Source organism: Orycteropus afer, unplaced genomic scaffold, assembly GCF_000298275.1.
Source record: "Orycteropus afer afer isolate SDZICR_OR568_19922 unplaced genomic scaffold, OryAfe1.0 scaffold00139, whole genome shotgun sequence".
NCBI classification, from domain to species: Eukaryota; Metazoa; Chordata; class Mammalia; order Tubulidentata; family Orycteropodidae; genus Orycteropus; species Orycteropus afer.
In genome coordinates, this window is record NW_006921726.1 from 2,755,574 (window position 1) to 2,774,815 (window position 19,242).

Genomic DNA, 19,242 nt, shown 5'->3' on the forward strand with positions numbered 1-19,242 from the left:
AGGTGGCAGGAGAGTATGGAGGGATGGACACTGGGAAGAGGTAACTATGAGGAGGAAGTGGGAGGGGAGCTGTTGCATTGTGGTAAATTGTGGTCAATGACATGAGACAAAGTATATGTGAACTGCTGTATGAAAAGTGAATTTGCTCTGTAAATCTTCACCCAAATCAAAATAATAATAAAAAAAAAAAAGAATCAAAGGAATCACAAACACATAAGACTTATACTTTCATGTAGTTTTTCCTTTAAAAGCACACATTATTTCTTTACATGTGTCTCAATGTATGTATATACACACAGTGGACGTTGTTTGTTCGGAACAATGATCATAATGATAAAGGTGATAATAAGACAATAATAATAATATTAATAATAAGAATAAGAAGATAATAAGATAATAAGGCATTTATTGAGGGCTAAATACGTACTCACCACCTATCTTTCAGCTTCTCCTACTGTGGTGGCTTGGGTTGCTGTGATACTGGGTGCTATGCCACCAGTATTTCAAATATCAGCAATGTCACTGGTGGTGGAGAGGTTTAGTGGAGCTTCTAGACTAAGATAAACTAGGAAGAAAGGCCTGGAGATCTATGTCTGAAAATTAGCCAATGAAAACCCTGTGGATCACAACAGAATATTGTCCCATATAGTGCTGGAAGATGAGTCCTTACGTTGGAAGGCATTATCATGAAGATGGTGCAGGACTGACATTTCATTCTGTTACACAAAAGGTCTCTATGAGTTGTTGTTCACTCTATGGCAACTAACAACAATAACAAATACGTACCAGACAATCTCTAAGCACTTTTCATATAACATCTCATGTAATCCTTGCAAGAGCTCTATGAAATAGCTCTGTAAAACTATCACTATGTCCATTTTATAGATGAAGGAACTGAACTACAGAGGACTAAGTAACCTGACCACATTTACATAGTTAGTAAGCAGCTGGGCTGGTATTCAAACCTAGGATTCTGACTCCAGATCCCTTACTCTTAACTCTTAAACTGTACTGCCACTTAAGTATTTGGGGTTGGAAATTCCCAAATACATTCTCAGGCCTAGGGAGATATTCTCCATCAAGGAATGGTCATTGCAGAGCTTTCTGCTTAGTATTCTGAAGCAGTTAGATAACTTAAATTTATAGTAAACATTTGTGTTTTTACTTTTGTGATGATTTAAGAAAATGAATATAAACATAAACTACCAGCCTTCTGGTTAGCAGTCAAATGCCTTAGGCACTATGCCAGCAGAGGTCCTTTTTTTTTATTATTTTTTTGTATATATGTAGATGTCACTGCCATAAAAACAATTGAAGCTTCCACCAGTTTCCTTTAAAAAGAGTCCATATATTACTTTGACTAACACCAACGCTGTTGTTCTGGAAACAAGATTACCAGCTCTTAGAGAGAATACAGCAACTGTCTCCTCATAAACAGTGCCAGGTTTAGGAGACTTACGGTAAAACCATGTTCCCTAGGAAGTCAGTACAGAAAACCAGACTTCTACCGGCAGTTTCTGGGAGGGATGAGATTTCCATCCATCGCAGTGTTTTATGTTTTCTCTGGGAGATGTTTATAATCGAAAAGGCTCAACTGTGGTATTTATCAGTCTCTCCTGTACCCCTAGAGTTTTGGTGGAGTTGCTGATGGGCAAGAATAAAATGAACTTGCTATCTTGGCATCATGGAAAACCTGGACTCAAGATTCAAAAACGCCCCGTATTTCAGTTGTGAGAAGAGAAATGATTCTGTCCCTGTGTGCCAGAAGTGCGAAACGTGTGTTTTGGCCTGGAAAATCTTCTCTACCAAAGAGTGGTTCCGAAGAATCAGTGAAGTATCGCAGAGGAGGTTTCTAGTTAGCATTCTGAAGCAGTTAAATAGCTTATATTTGTTACACTATTTCCAAAACATCCTTCTTACCACACAAGGGAAAGATTTAATATATAATAGGTCCCGAATCCACCTCAACAGGAAAGAAGGGAAAACTGTGAAGTCCTCCTTCAATCAAATGTTGGATAAAACAGTGGAACAGAAGATGAAGGAAATCTTGTGCTGGTTTGGGAGTAGCACCCACCGGACCAAGGCAAATTACACTCTTTTGCTGCTGCAGATGTGTGACCCCAAGTTACTGCTCACTGCTGCTAATGTGATCAGAGTCCTGTTTCTGAAAGAGCGGAACACTGTCGTAGGTAAGCAGGGCCACAGGTAGAGAACATAGGGCTCTCCAAGACCAGAAACCAAGACTTTTGGAGCCTGGGAAGGGACCAGAGGTGTGGGCAAGCTTAGGTAGATGGGTATCTTCTAGAATTCAGAGTAAGGCTCCTTCTGTCTCCTTGTCTTGACACCTGATCCTGTTTACCAAAGGAGAAATTGCTGACTGCGAGTTCCTTCTGGAAAGATTATAAAATGACAAATGCAGAAGGAAGTACAGAACTTAAAACTGTAAAGCATTTAGGATTTCTGTATCCCTTAGGTCCAGAAATGGCTGATCTTCTGACTACAGAATGCCAGTGTGGCTCCTGCATTAGGGATTGGTTTGGGTTTGGGAGGGATGTAGCCAATAATTAGTTACCATCAAGTCAATTCTGACTCATGGTGACTCCAAGTGTGTCAGAGTAGAACTGTGCATCGTAGCGTTTTCAATGGCTGATTTTTCAGAAGTAGATCACCAGACCTGAGGCACCCCTGGTTAGCAGCCAAACACGTTAAACACCACCAAGGGTCTCCTGGGAGAGATGGAGGGGGGAAGCTATTAAATTGTTTTTCCTTTTAGCTGCACTGTACAGAAACCAGGTCAAGTGATTCAAATTCAGGGTTTTATTCATTCCTTCCACCAGCTTTCTTGTTGGTGCACCAATTCAAACGTTGAGGTGGGGTTTATGCAAGCCTGGAGATAGCTAGAGTAAAGTATATCTAAGGAAGTGGTTCTCAAGCTTTAGCTTGTCTCAAAATAACCAGGAGAGTTTCTTAAAACACAGATTACTGGTCTCTGCCCCCAGAGCTTCTGACTCCGTAAGTCTGAAGTGGGGCCTGAGATTTTGCACTTCTAACAAGTTCGGTTCAAACCCACAAGCCACTCCTCAGAAGGAAGGTTGGGCAATCTACTTCCGTAGTGATACTGCCTTGGAAACCCAAGGAGGGGCAACACTTTTAGAACCTAGAAGTCTCGAGTATCAGTGAGAGCATATCAGAAATGTTTGGCCAGCTGGATCAAACCTGAAGCAAAAGGAACCAGAAGGGAAGCAAGAGACTTAAAGATAAGGGAGGGGTCCAGGAGAGGAACGTCTGGTGTAGGGAAGCACAAGTTTCATAGGAAGTGATATGAGAGAAACCAGGGAGGGAGTAGTCACATGGAGGAGTTTCAGAGTTGGAGCTCTTCTTTAAAATTTCATTTATTTTATTGTTGTTGTTGAGAATATATAGCAAAACATATACCAGTTCAATAGTTTTTGCGTGTACAATTCAGTGACATTGATTACACTCTGAGTTGTGCAACCATTCTCACCTTCTTTTCCTGAGTTGTTCCTCCCCCGTTAACATAAATTCACTGCCCCCTAAGGGCATTGTTGTTCTTGTTCTTTGGTTACCATAGAGTTGTGTCTGACTCATAGCAACCTTATGCACACCAGAATGAAACACTGCCCAGTCCCACACTAGCTCCACAATCCTTGCTATACTTGAGCCCATTGCCACAGCCACTATGTCAATCCATCTCGTTGAGGGCCTTCCCCTCATTTGTTGAGCCTCCACCTTACCAAGCATGACATCCTTCTCCAGGGAATGGTCCCTTCTGACAACATGACCAAAGTAGGTGAGATGAAGTCTGGCTATTCTTGTTTCCAAGGAGCATTCCAGTTGCACTTTTTCTAGGACAGATCTGTTAGTTCTTTTAGCAGTCCATGGCACTTTCAGCATTCTTCACCAGGACCACAACTCAAAGGCATTAACTTTTCTTCAGTCTTCCTTATGCATTGTCCAGGTCTCACATGCAATGAGGTGATTGAAATTTCCATGGCTTGTGTCAGGCACAACTTAGTCCTCAAGAAGACGTCCTTGCTCCTCAGCACTTGAAAGAGGTCCTTTGCAGCCAACTTGCCTAGTGCTATGTTGTTGTTGTTGTTATGTGCCGTCGAGTCGGCCCTGACTCATAGCGACCCCTCCTTGGGTTTCCGAGGCAGTATCACTACGGAAGTAGGATTGCCCAACCTTCCTTCCGAGGAGTGGCTGGGGCGATACTTTGTCTGATGTCCTGACTGCTGCTTCCATTGGCATCGATTGTAGAACCAAGCAATGTGAAGTCTTTGACAACTTCAATCTTTTCTCCATTCATCACAATGCTGCTTATTGGTCTAGTTGTGAGGATTTTTGTTTTCTTTATATTGAGATATAATCCATACTGCAGACTGTATTCTTCAATCTTCATCAGTAAGTGCTTCAAGTCATCCTCACTTTCAGCAAGCAAGGTTGTGTCATCAGCATATCACAGGTTGTTAATGATTCTTCTTCCAAGCCTGATGCCATGTTCTTCTTCATATAGTCCAGCTTCTCAGATAATTTGCTCAGTGTATAGATTAAAGTATGGTGAAAGGATGCAACCCTGATACACTCTCTTCTTGATTTTAAACCATGCGGTGTCCCCTTGTTCTGTTTGAATGACAGCCTCCTGGTCTATGTACAGGTTCCTCATGAGTACAATTAAGTGTTTGGGAATTCCCATTCTTCTCAATTTTACCCATAATTTGTTATGATCTACACAATCAAATGCTTTTGCATAGTCACTACAACACACATAAACATCTTTCTGGTATTCTTTGTTTGGAGCCAATATCCATCTGATATCAGCAATGATATCCCTCGTTTCACATCCTATTCTCAATCCAGCTTACACCTCTGGAAGTTCTATGTCAATATATTGCTGCAACCATATTTTAATTATCTCCAGTAAGATTTTATTTGCATGTGATATTAATGATATTATTCGACAATTTCCACTTTCTGTGGGATCACCTTTCTTTAGAATGGGTCCAAATATGGATCTCTTCCAGGCAGTTGGCCTGGTAGCTGTCTTCCAAATTTTTTGGCATAGCCAAGTGAGTGCCTCCAGCGGGGCATCCATTTGTTGAAACAGCTCAATGGGTATTCTGTCAATTCCTGGAGCCTTCTTTTTCACCAGTTCCTTCAGTGCAGCTTTGACTTCTTCCTTCAATACCATTGGTTCTTGATCATATGCTATTTTCTGAAATGGATGAAGATCGACCAGGTCTTTTTGGTACAATGACTCTGTGTATTCCTTCCATCTTCTTTTGATGCTTCCTGCATCATTCAATATTTTGCCCATAGAATCTTGCAATATTGCAACTCAAGGCTTAAAATTTTTCCTCAATTCTTTCAGCTTGAGAAATGCTGAGTGTCTTCTTCCCTTTCGGTTTTCTAACTCCAGGTCTTTGCACATTTCATTATAGTAATTGGCTTTGTCTGCTCGAGCTGTTCTTTGAAATCTTCTATTCTTTTATCTTGTTATTTCTTTTATCTTGTTATTTCTTCTATCTGCTTTAGCTACTCTCTGCTGAAGGGCAAGTTTCAGAGTATCTTCGGACATCCATTTTGGTCTTTTCTTCCTTTCTTGTCTTTTTAATGACCTCTTGTTTTCTTCATGGATGATGTTCTTGATATCATCCCATAATTCTTCTGGTGTTTGGTCATTAGTGTTCAATGCATCAAATCTATTCTTTAGATGGTCTCTAAATTCAAGAGGGATATATTCAAGGTCATTTTGGCTCTCATAGACTTGCTTTAATTATCTTCAACTTCAAGTTGAACTTGCAGATGAGCAGTTGATGGTCTATTGCACAATCAGCTCCTGGCCTTGATTTGGCTGAAGATATTGAGCTTTTCCAACACCTCTTTCCACAGATGTAGTCAATCTGATTCCTGTGTATTCCACCTGGTGAAGTCCATGTGTTTAGCCACCGTTTGTGTGGTTGAAAAAAGTTATTTACAATGAATAAGTTGTTGGTTTTGCAAAATTCTATCATGCGATCTCCAGCATTAATTCTATCATCAAGGCCAAATTTTCCAACTACCGGTGATTTTTCTTTGTTTCTAACTTTTGCATTCCAGTCACCAGTGATAATTAACACATCTTGATTGCATGTTCAATCAATTTCAGACTGCAGAAGTTGATAAAAAATCTTAAATTTTCTCATCTTTGGTGTTGGTGATTGGTGGGTAAATTTGAATAATAGTAGTATTAACTGGTTTTCCTTGTAGGTGTACGGATATTACCATATCACTGACAGCATTGTACTTTAGGACAGATCTTGAAACATCCTTTGTGATGATGAATGCCATGCCATTCCTCTTCAAATTGTCATGCCTGGCATAGTAGATCATATGATCATCTAACTCAAAATGGCCAAAACCAGTCCATTTCAACTCACTAATGCCTAGGATATCAATCTTTATGCATTCCATTTAATTTTTGACAACTTCCAATTTTCCTAGATTCATACTTCATACATTCCATGATTCAATTATTAATGGATGTTTGCAGCTGTTTCTCTTCTATTTGAATTGTGCCACATTAGCAAATGGAGGTCCCAAGAGCTTTGCTTTATCTGTATCATTAAGGTTGGTTCTACTCTGAGGAGAGCTCTTTTCCAGTCGCACTTAGAGTGCCTTGCTACCTAAGGGCTGGTCTTCCTGCACTGTATCGGATAGTGTTTCTGGTCTATTCATGAAGTTGCCTAGTAATGTATCACACAGTGTTTCTGTGCTATTCAGAAGGTTTTCCCAGGCCAATTATTTGAGAAGTGGATAGCTTCTTCCTTCTGCCTTGTCTGTCTCAATCTGTAAGCTGTGTTGAAACCTGTGCACCATGTGCAATCTTGCTGGGGTTTGAAACACCAGTGGCACTGCCTCAAGCCTCACAGCAACATGTAAGCCACCTTAGTAGGACAAACTGACTGACAAGTTTGTCTCTCTCAGCTGTCTGAAACCTCTCCACCCTCCCCTTAACTGGATCCCGTGGTGCTCTCTCATCCCCCGTTTTTCCCTGTTTCCTGCCCCTTAGGGTGGGGCCTTGTCTCCCTCCCCTTACCTGGGTTCCATGGCTCTGTCGTCCCTGGGTTTTCCCCCTGCTTCTTGTCTCTTGGGGTGGGGCCTGCCATCTAAAGGCATTGTTGTTGTTGTTGTTATTATGTGCCATCAAGTCAGAGCCGACTCATAGTGACCCCTCCTTGGGTTTCTGAGGCAGTATCACTACAGAAGTACATTGCCCCATCTTCCTTCCAAAGAGTGGCTGTTGGGCTTGAACTGCCAGCCTTCTGGTCAGCAATCAAGTGCTTTCGGCACTACACTACCAGATTAGATAAATTAGACAAATTCCTATCTAATTTTTTCAGTTGTCAATTTGGTCCCATATATATAGATCTTGAAAGAGATTGAAGCAGGTTTTCTTTACTAGCTAAGATAAACTACTGTGTGGTCTTAAGAAGACTTCAGGAATATTTTTGGTTTAAGATTTAAAGATTATCTCAGGGAAATAGTTTCAGAGGTAGAGTTTGAGCTCTTGAAGCTGCAAATTCTCATGGCCAATGTGACCTGAGTTGTGGTCATATGTGTAATATAAGGATGTCTAAAGAATTTTAAAGCTAGATAATCTAGGGGAAATTAAAAATCAGTTCCTGTCAAGTCTGTTATGATTCATGGCACCCCTATGTGTGTCAGAGTAGAGCTGCACTCTACTCTAGGGTTTTCAATGGCTGATTTTTCAGAAGGAAACTGCCAGTCCTTTCTTCTGAGATGCTTCTGAGGAGACTGGAATCTCCAATCTTTTGGTTAGCAACTGAGTGCTCTAATCATTTGCCCATCCAAAGATTCCAATCAGATCACCATTTGTCACTTGATTCCTTTGGTGTGTCAAAGAATTATGATCTGGATCAGGAAGTGGTAAAAAATATCAGAGAACCCTAGTGTCTAAATTTTAGATTAGAAATCAGCCAGTCCTATTCCTTAATTTTATGCATAAAGAATCACAAGTCCAGGAAGTAACTTGGCCAAGCTCACCCAGAAAGTAGGTTGAGAACAAACATTCTCCTCCTGAGCATCTTTCATTGTGTAGCACTATCCTTCCGCCAGGGGAAGGGGACCAACATTGCCAGATGAGTATACAAACATGCAGTGCTCTATGGTTCCTTCTCAAAGACTGTTATTCCCCACAACAGGAGTTGATTATAATGGAGTTGTATGAGTCCAATTTCAGGTGTGGCAACACAACCACCTTATCCTAGATGAACTTCATTCTGAAAAATTAAAAATTTCTACTTAGCACAAGCATAGTATCTTAGTTTCCAAGTGCTGCTATAACAGAAATACCAGAAATGTGTGGCTTTAAAGAACAGAAATTTATTTGCTCAAAGTTTAGGAGGTAGAAATTCTAATTCTGGGCACAGGCTATAGAGGAAGGTGTTCTTTGTGTCAGCTTTGTGGGAAAAATTTTGTCACAGCTTTTATATTTCTGGTCTTCCATGGTTCCACAGCATCTGTCTTCCTCTCATTTGTGCTTCCTTCTGGATCTAATCTATTATTATTTTTTTAAATAGCTCAGAAGTGATTAGGTTTAGGACATACCCTACATTGACCCAGCCTCATTAACATAGCAAAGAAATCCCTATTTCCACATAGGATACATTCACAAATGTAGGGATTAGGATTCCAACACATTTTGCGGAGATCACAATTCAATAAATGTTGTTGTTCTTGTTAGATGCCATCAAGTCAGCTCTGATTCATAGTGACCCTCTGTACAACAGAACAAAACACTGCCTAGACCTGTGCCAGCCTCACAATTGTTTCTATACCTGAGCCCATCATTGTAGCCACTGTGTCAATCCATCTCATTGAGGGCCTTCCCCTTTTTTGCTGACCTGCCATGTTACCAAGCATGATATCTTTCTCCCAGGAACAGTCCCTTCTGACAACATGACCAAAGTAAGTGAGATGAAGTCTGGCCAGTCTCACTTTCAAGGAGCATTCTGGCTGCACTTCTTCCAGGACAGATTTGTTAGTTCTTTTGGCAGTCCATGATACTTTCAGTATTCTTTGCCAACACCACAACTCAAAATCAACTCTTCTTCAGTCTTCCTTATTCATTGTCCAGCTCTCACATGCATATGAGGCGATTGAAAATACCAAGGTGGGTGCACCTTAATCTTCAAAGAGACATCTTTGCTCTTCATCACTTTAAAGAGGTCTTTTGCAGCAGATTTATCCTGTGCAATACATTGTCTGATGTCTCATTGAAGAAAATTAAGCAAGAACAACAGAAAAGTGATCCCTCTTCTAGCTCCTACCCATAGCTATCTTAGTCTCTCTTGCTGTACGTAGAGCTCCAGTAAATTTTGCCTTATAGGTGGGTTGGCAAAGTCTAAATTGGGCACTTGCTGAGAATTTTGCACAGTAACTTGGAAGTCCCAGATAAAAATAGATATAACTGGGATAGTTCATTTTGTGTATATTTTAAAGGAAGCAAGTCAAAACATTTATCTTCACCTCTTTTTCTTCCACATACCTGCTTAAAGAGCACACTTATCTTGGTCCTTTGTCTTCCAGGGCTTGATAAAGACTCTACAGATATGTTTTTCTTCCCTGAGAAAGATTTCAACTCCAAATCTGAGACCTCACATGTTTATTGGGCAGCCAGAACCAGGCAAACATCCTTCCCTTTGTCCAAGACCCCAGGAAAAGAAAGCTTGCCTGAAAATGTGGGTGAAGCAGCATTGATTACTGGTAAGTAAGCTTTTAGGGAGAAAAGAAATATATTTGAGATTGGGAAGTACCAATAGATTTGGAGGTTGGCAGGACAATAGCATCTGGGGATAGCAGATTTGGGGAACTAACATTCATTTAACACAAAGTGTTCTTTGATATTTATGTCCTCATTCAGTCCTCACAGCTGCTAAGGAGAGAAGCAAGGATTAAAATTGGACAGCCCATGTGCAAAAGGGCAATGAGCTGGCATCTTCTGACCTCCTCAAACTTCACAAGAAGAAAACACAATCACCATCAGCCACCCAAGGCTTATTTCTATGAAGCCAGACATACCACCACCCTCCAGACTTTTACCAATTCTGACACCAACCATCCCTCCCATGGCACTCACTACTTCTCTGCTGCATTTGAGAATTCACTGCAATGGCCACACAGAACTCACAGATAATATTCATGATTGTGGGTTTTATTAGGGAAGTAACAGGCTACAATTCAGGTTCAGGAACATGCTCAGGATACAGTTATTCGATCAGGACAGTTTCCCCTCTGCTGTGCCCTCAGGCATCCCTCTCCGGTCCTTGGCCTCTCGGTCTGGCCTCTGTCCTGCTTTGGCAAGTGTTACAAAGCTCTTCTTGCTCTGCTAATAAGTACACCTGCGTGTCCCCCACTCCATCAGCCAGCCTTCTGCCCAAGGGCACTCAGCTTTCTTGCTCTCTGGGCCAGGTTAACCCTCCACTCTGTCTTGTACCTCTTGGCTCCACTGCGACTGTTTCTCTCTGCTGGGGCATCTATCTCTGCCAGGGCAGCTCTCTGCTGGGATATCTCTCTCTGCCATGCATCTCTGCCAAGAAGATCCAGTGCAGAGATCTTGGGTCCAAGGATGCACTCTACTTCATTTCCAGCTCTTCTTTCTCGATGGCAATGAGATCTCCTCTCTGCCTCTAACCAAAACTCCAAACTCACTGCAGTCAAGTTGATTCAACTCATAGTGACCCCTCCTTGGGTTTCCAAGGTGGTATCCCTATGGAACTAGTTTGCCCAATCTTCCTTCTGAGGAGTTAGCAGTCAAATGCCTTAAGCATTATACCACCAGAGCTCCTCTCTGCCTCGTTGTTGTGTTGTTATGTACCGTCGAGTCGGACCCGACTCATAGTGACCCCTCCTTGGGTTGCTGAGGCAGTATCACCATGGAAATAGATTGCCCCATCTTCCTTCCGAGGAATGACTGGTGGGTTTGAACCACCAGCCTTCTGGTTAGCAGTCAAGTGCCTTAGGCACTATGCTATCAGAGCTCCCTCTCTGACTCTAGGAGGGCTCATTTTAAGGCTGGCAGAGTGTCAAAACTAACCAATCCAAACATCAGAGTTCTACATACCTTATTTGCATGGTCCCTCCCACCCACCCAGTAATCCAGTGTGGGTTACAAAGAGTATGGCTAGAAAAGCCATACCAACTAATTCACTGTAATGCACCATGCTTTCACCTTTCCAACATGATGCCTCCAAGAGACACCTAAAAATATGGATAAGAAGGGAAATTCCCAAAGGGTTTCCTTTGAAGTCTCCCTCTGCACAGGCCATAATCCACCATCTGGTTCCTGAGATCTTGCATGGTGGACTCCTGTAGAATTCAACCCTATCTTAGGCTGGGCTCTTTAAAGAACCAAAATAAGTGGCTATTTTTGCAGCATAAGAGTCAGTCTTGAGGAAAATCAAAAGCAAACGGGAATTTGGACACTGGTGTGAAGGCCTTCCCAAATTGGATTTTGAATCAACACTTATACATGAAATAATGATAGGAAACACGAAGTATTGATTTTTAAAATTTTTTTTACATGGGACATTTCCAATTTCAAAAGTAGAGAGACTAGTAGAATAAGCATCCATGTACCCATCACACAGCTTTGGTAATTATCAGCATTTTACCAATCTTATTTCATTCATCCCTGTCTTTTAAAATTGTTTTTAAAAATTTCTAGTTAGAATATTTTAAAGGAAATCACAGACATGAAGCCACTTCCCCTGAGCATTGCAGATTGTGATACTATAGATATCTCCTTGAGCTGGGAAGGCTGAGAAGTACTTGTATATTTGGTTCAAGAGGTTCTATTTTCTTGTGTCAGAAGAAATGACAAAAATAAGGGTAACCTCTGATGAGGTTTATTTTGGGGCAAAGCCTTTTTTGAGGACTTTTTCTTAGCCTGGTGTTACAAAAGAGACAACCCAACAATGCATCTTTCTCTGGTTTTACTCTAGAGAGGAAATGGAAGCGTTCACTTCAGTGTATTTCCGAGATGAACAGGCTATTTTCCAGAAAAGCAGGTGTGCCAAAGGCAGGTGGCCTTCCCTTCAATCTGCTGCTTGACCTGGGTGCTGTTGGGGACCTATCTTCAGGGTTCAGCCAATACCGGGACTTTATCCGCCACCTGCCCATCCACCTCTCCAAGTACATTCTAAGTATGCTGGGGAAGTTGGGGGATTCCTCAAGAGACCTTTCCTTTCCCTTCAGTGCTGAGGTTCCCAGGTCCACCTTATTTTTCTTTCTTTTTTTCTCAGGTATGCTGGATAAAAACACCCTGAACAGGTGTGCTTCTGTGAGCCAGCACTGGGCAACACTGACACATCAGGTCAAGATGGACCTTTCAATGCACACATTCATTCAGAACCAGGTGGCCGTCTTACAGGTACTTCCCTTCTGGGAGGGAAAGACCTGGAGACCAGTCTAAATCCCATGTTGAGGTTGGCCTGACTATGAGCCTTTCACTCCTCCTGGTCTTCCTTTAGCTGACCTTCTGCTCCTCACATTTGCTTCGTCAGCTTTAGCAATTGCTTCCCTTTTTGTCTGGAATTCCTGTTAATCATTGTTTATTCTCTCATTGTCTGTGTATCTAGCAGAGACTACATGCATATAAAACTCAGGAACAGAGAGGCAGAGCTTCTCCAAAATCTCACAAAGCAGAGAAATTTTTTTCCAGATAGCTGTAGTGCAGCCTAGACAATAAGAAAGCCATGAATGTGTTTCTGGATCAGCCTCATTTAGTATATGAATGTTTGTTGTTTTTGTTGTTAGGAGCCATTGAGTTGATTTCAACTCATAGCAACCCCATGTGACAGAGTAGAACTGCCCCACAGAGTTTTCTAGGCTATAATCTTTATAGGAGCAGATCACCAGGTCTTGCTCCCACGGAGCTGCTGGGTGGGTTCAAACCACCAACCTTTTGGTTAGCAGCTGAGCACTTAGCCATTATGCCACCAGGCTCACAAGGCCACATAGTATATTTTTAAGTTAAATGGAATTTTTCCCTGTATAGTACCTCTGGCATTTTTACTTCTCTGTTTCTAGCTTCAAGCCTAAACCCTAAACCATGGATTCTCAGTAGCTTGGATTTTTCCCAGCACAGGTAGATGAGACAGAATGGAAAGAAGCAGGCATTTTCCAGACCACAGTCTGACCGTCTGTTGTTGTTCTTTCTCCAGTCATTTGATAGTAATTATCCTCCTCAGTTCAGTCTTCACACACTACTGGCATAACTGGCCAGGCGCAGGCCTCCCTGACTTAGCCAGAGCTTACTCAACATCGTATATTGTGTTCCTCCACAGTATGTGTTGGAATTCTAACCCTTACACCTGTGGTTGTAATCCTGTCTGAAATAAGGCTTTCTTATTATGTTAATTAGATCATACCCAAGCGGAGCAGGTTTTAAAAGTAATCACTTCTGCGTTATAAGTAAGAGATTAGACACACACACACACACACACACACTGAGACAGGTGCCACTTAATGATAGTCAAAGAACAAAGGAATGACCTGGGCTATCAACACGGAAGGAATTGACATGGAGCTCTGGTAGCATAGTGACTAAGGCACTTGACTGTTAACCAGAAGGCTGGCGGTTCAAACCCACCAGCCACTTCTCAGAAGGAAGATGGGACAATCTACTTCCGTAGTGATACTGCCTCGGAAACCCAAGGAGGGGTTGCTATGAGTCGGGTCCGACTCAACGGCACATAACAACAACAACAACAACAGACCCTTGTTTGGACTTTTAGCCTCCAGAACTGTGAGAAAATTAATTTGTTCTTTAAAGCCCAGTGGTATCACTCGGGTTGGTGTCATCTCCCTCTCCATGGAGTTCCTTCTATACTGGACCATACTGAATCCTTAGTAATGTTTATTATCAATTTTAATCATAGAATAATATTCAATAAACATAGTTGTAAATTCCTTAAATGTAATATTTCTTAAATTAAGTGAATACTAACAACAAAATTATTTTGTAAAATCTTTCTACGTTGAATTACAACATTATTAATTACATTATTAGTAACTGAGTAGAAGCCTATTTTTAGTTTTCTCCTTTAATTACTACTTCATTCTCAAAAAAGTTATTGATATAAGTTCCTGAATAGTAATTGCCACAATATTGTAGCTAAAACACAAGAAAATATGACAAGATCAGTGACTATAAAAACAATCAGCAGCAACAACAACAACAAAAAAAACAGCACATGCTTGTAGTACATGCAGAAAAAAACACATGATTAGAAGTGTTATTGTAATTGAGTAATAATGACAGCTCTGACCTGGGCACATTAGAAGATTTAAAAAGTAAATTAGCATAGGGTTTTAGCCTTGTAAGTATATTGATAAATGTAAGCTGAGCTTATGAAAAATGTTTTTGTTGTTATAACTAATTACAGGAATATTTTTATCAAAAAAATAATAAATTTCTGATTAAATACCATACAAAATTTCTATAAACAGTCATTTTGATGTCATCCTTACTAACAGTGTCACCCAGTACACTCTGCAGACAGTAGGTGTATCTTTCCAATCTTGCTGAGAACTAGCTTTTTCTCCTTCCTCCTGTAGGAACCAAGAATAGCCATTTTCTGTTTGTTTGTTTGTTTTCAGGGTACTTACACTAAGGGTATAGATCCTAATTACGCCAATAAGCTTTCAATCCCAGTTCCTAAAATGGCAGATGATGGGAAGCGCATGCGTGTGAAAAACCAGAAATGGAAGCTGAGAACAAAGGTATGTTCCAATGGTATCTGGGGCAAGTAGCTGTGTCATGTTCTTATTGGCCATTGAAGGCTAAGTACTCCCCATAATGACTCAGCTCTCCCATAAGGACATAGGGTCATGACAGGCAACATTCCCTGGGGAGACCAGAATTCTGGATTGCTACCCACAAGCTATGTGGCCTTAAGAAAGTCACTTCCTCTTCTCCAGCCTCATATTCCTTATCTGATTTGGTTGTTCTTTCAGGGTTCTTCCTTACCTTACATCCCTTCTGCACATTGTATGTCCGTGCTACCAAGTCAGCTAGTAGAGACCTCAGAAGCCAGAAGCCATGTCAGCCATAGCTGGGATTCTCCTCAACCCCTATAACCCATGTATCAAGACTCTGTTGCAAAGGAATGAGAAGGACATGGGAAAGGCCTGGCTGGTCAAATATGTCCAAAGCCTAGAATAAATTAAGCTTTCCTACCTCTCACTTAGCTGCTGGTTCAAACCTACTAGCCGCTCCTAGGAAAGAAGTTTGGGCAATCTACTTCTGTAGTGATACTGCCTTGGGAACCTCACTTACAGGTTCATTCTGGTTCCATTATGCAAGGGGAGAGTTACTTACCTATAGACATCTCCACCAATTCTTGGGAAAAAATGAAGAAAAGTAAATGGAAAACTCTTTCATCTCTAAGCTCTGTCCACTCAGGCATGATGATCATTCCTAAAAACACATGCCCCCTATATCCTTCTCTCTGCTCAAGGTCCTTCTTTGTTGAATTATCCCTAACTACTGCAAAATAGATGCTTAATGAAGGGTAGTTTGATTCTGTCTTCCCATAAATTAGTTGTGTGGTATAAATTCAAATCTTAGAAATAGAAGCATCCTGAGAAATCATCTAGTTTGTGTCTGTAGGGGCTAGACAGGTCTCACAAATTAGTAAGGTGGTCTGGATGTGACCAGCAAAGAGTTACAGAACCATTGTGAGTTAAAGTGATAACTTCTCATCTGAAGGGAAGACTTGCTACTCAGTTACAGCTAATTGTTGCCACATGGGACTATACAATCTGAGCTTTCAAGAGAAGACAGAAATCTGGATGATTATGTGAAATATTTTGCTTTTCTTTAATGCTGGCAACCAATTAAAAAAATTTATAAACACTATGTGGGAGCTCTGCTGGTATAGTGCGTAAGGCATTTAACTGCTAACCAGAAGGCTGGCGGTTCAAACTCACCAGCCACTCCTTGGAAGGAAGACTGGGCAATCTACTTCCATAGGGATAACACCTTGGAAACCCAAGGGAGAGTTGCTATGAGTCAGAATCAACTCGACGGCAGTGAGTTTGGTTTTGGTGTTTTTTATGTGGGCCAAAGAAAACACATTTGTGGACCTCATCTGACCTGCAATTTTTGATCTCTGAGGTGGTCGATTCACTTATTTCATAGATGAAGAAATGAGGCTCAGAGAGGTTCAGATCTCATAGCCACTTGAGTGATGATGGAGACATGCTACTTCCAAGTCTAGTATTCTTTTAAGGATAACAAAACTAACACCTATCTTTCTGGATCATTCAGTTAGTCTGTCAAACAGGATGACTCAGAAGTGATTTCTAGGAATTTATGATTTAAGAAAGGGGAGGGTGAAACAGGTAAAGCAATGTGGAGACTAGAAGAGAACATGTGAAGTTACTCTTAGGGATGGTAATTGAGTACTCTCTATTGACCTAAAGCAGTATGCTAGACATGGTACCAAGGGCTTATATACATTATTTACTTGGTCTTCACTATAGGTCAACCAGGTGTCATTGCTCTTAGTTTATGAATGTGGACATAAAGGCTATGATGGTAGTGAACTTGTCCAATCATAGGTGGTCAGTGGCAGAGATGGGATTTGAACCCAGATCTTTTTACTCTCAATGACTCCACCATGTTGTTTCTAGGGTTCTCAAAATTTGGGAGATGAACAAGGGCCAAGGAATTCCAGCCTGAGCAGTGAGCAGTCAGGAAAGCTTCTCACTAATTCAAGCTGGGATATGAAGAGCTGTTTGGACACAGGAGGGGAGGAGGCAGGTTGGTGGATTCTTATAGAGAGAGACTTCTAGGTGGGCATCACTACTTGCTTAAAGGATAAGAAGGAAACTGGGCATTTCAAGGAAGAAAGTAAAGACATGGAGGAGAAGGCGAAGGTTTGGAAGGAGATTTAGGGAGAGAGGCACCCAAGAGATCTCCCAAATGCAAACATGATGCTGTGGTCTTCTATTCTTTCATGATAAACTCACCATGTTATTTCTTTCCTGCTAGTATAGCATAACTGTTATTTACTATTTGAGAGCAGAGAGTATGGTTAGGAAGAAGAATGGAACAGGGAGCTCAGTCATTGACGCCAGAATTTAATATGCCTGACATGCAATAAAGTGTGCGATAGAGCCAGAAAGGAAAGAAGGTAAAAAGAATTGAGAAAAGGAGGGAAGTATCCTGTTGAAACCTGATAAAATTTATCTCCCTTTTCCGGGTCCCAGATCTTTATCTGTAAAATGATGAGAATATTGGGTGGGACAAGTGATCTACTTTGTGTGGCAACTATAAGGACAAATCAAGTTTGAAGACTATGAAAACTTTGAGGAGCAATGCATAGAGTATGTAGCAATAATTCCACATGCATCTTGACTTCCCATGAGTATGCTCTGTACTGTCTGATACATACAATATAAATGAAAAACCTTCACTCCAGTGAAAAGGTCAGTCAAAGGACACTTGTGACTTTATTTTGTGGGCATACCCTTTGTGAGCTGGTTTGGGAGAAGTGCAATGAGAGATATTTGGACTTCAGCTTTGTAAGTTTGTGGAATCAGAACACATAGATAATACAAATAGGTGATAGAAGAATTTGGACCCTTGACTCAACATTTTAAAGTCATTAACCTTGTTAGCTTCTGGTCATTGGCCCCTTACCATGTAGCAGCAACCACAGCCTGAAGTTCAAGACCACACAGACCTTTTTGCCCTTGCCTTGGGAGATTCTGGTGGGATGAGCCTCTGAGACTCTAAGTAAAGTTGGAATTGTATTTTCACTTCAAGTATTTTGTTGTTAGACTGACTACAATCTGTGGACTGCATACCAGAACCAGGAGACTGTGATGGTCCAGATGGAGGAGAGAAATGTGTACTGTGGAACCTACAACATTCGGATTCTGTCTGATACGTAGGTACTGGGGTCAGGACTTAGGTCTTCAGAACACTTGAATTACTAACATTGATATCTTAGGATTCCCCTGACCCTTGTTTACTTGGAAGAACAATCCTCTCCTCACCTCAAGTTCTACACAAAACTAATATGAGATCTCATTTGGAGAATAAATGTTTGATTTTGTACCACTCTCAGCAGTGGGTGGTGGATACTTCTCCCTTATAATTTTGGTTGTACTGGCCAATAATCTTTCTCACAATTCACATGTATAATCTTCCTTTTTCTTAAAATACCTTTAATGTTTTATTATAACTTTAAAGTAACACGACTATTAGAAGAAAAATCTACCAAAGACCAGAAAAAGCAATGATTTCTTGTAAACTTTCACCTAGAGTTAACCATTGTTAATACTACTATATATCCTTTTGGAATTTTTATTTGAAATATAAACACATATTTTAAATAGAAATGGGATTATAGTATACATATTTCTGTAACCCATTACAACAAAATGTTGCTGATATCTTTCCATGTTAATTTTAAAAATTGTATTTATGATGATTGCATAGTATAACATCAAATGATGTTATGTTCCATAAAAAGACACTTTAACAATCAACTTTCTGCCATACTGTAGGCAGAGGACCTTACACTTCATTCACAGATATTGTAAATGCTACCTCTACTTTTTGGCCCTAAATCTTACTACCAAACTGCATCTTGAGCATAGACCAATAGAGGAAAGACAGTGCAGACAGAGCTGAGGCAATATTAAATTTTTATGGACAGTAGGGAGATTAGGGCTCTTTTGAAGAGTTGATGACTGATTGAACTCTAGATAGGACAAATGGAACAAGGACAAAAGTGTAAAGAATTGCTACTCATATATAGAGTGACTATATATCCCTGTTTATATGGAACGATCACATTTTACTTTGTGTTTCTGTGGTAATTCCTAAAGGTATCTGTTTTCATCAAAAGTATCTTGGTTTGAACAATAAATTATTTGGTAGCCTTACACATTTTTTACCTATTTACTAATAACCCTATGATGGTAAAATTAAACCAACTAATCCTGTTTTATTGAACTGTAAGCTTTGGTAGCATAGTGCCGAAGGCATTTAACTGCTAACAAGAAGGCTGGCAGTTCAAACCCACCAGCCACTCCTCGGAAGGAAGATGGGGCAATCTATTTCCGTAGTGATACTGCCTTGGAAACCCAAGGAGAGGTCACTATGAGTCGGGTCCGACTCGACGGTACATAACAACAACA

General features: G+C 40.8%; 1 protein-coding gene across 1 annotated transcript in view; it reads left to right on the plus strand.

Annotated features, from left to right (window-relative positions):
• The first annotated feature begins 1,684 nt into the window (after positions 1-1,684).
• Positions 1,685-19,242, plus strand: part of CDRT1 (CMT1A duplicated region transcript 1) — a 95,538-nt gene continuing 77,980 nt past the window's right edge. Inside the window, exons 1-7 of the mRNA XM_007945584.1 lie at positions 1,685-2,189; positions 9,613-9,754; positions 11,416-11,442; positions 12,031-12,227; positions 12,327-12,454; positions 14,686-14,808; positions 17,875-17,984. Coding sequence (XP_007943775.1) covers positions 1,685-2,189; positions 9,613-9,754; positions 11,416-11,442; positions 12,031-12,227; positions 12,327-12,454; positions 14,686-14,808; positions 17,875-17,984 — 1,232 coding nt within the window. The remainder of the gene's footprint in view (positions 2,190-9,612; positions 9,755-11,415; positions 11,443-12,030; positions 12,228-12,326; positions 12,455-14,685; positions 14,809-17,874; positions 17,985-19,242) is intronic.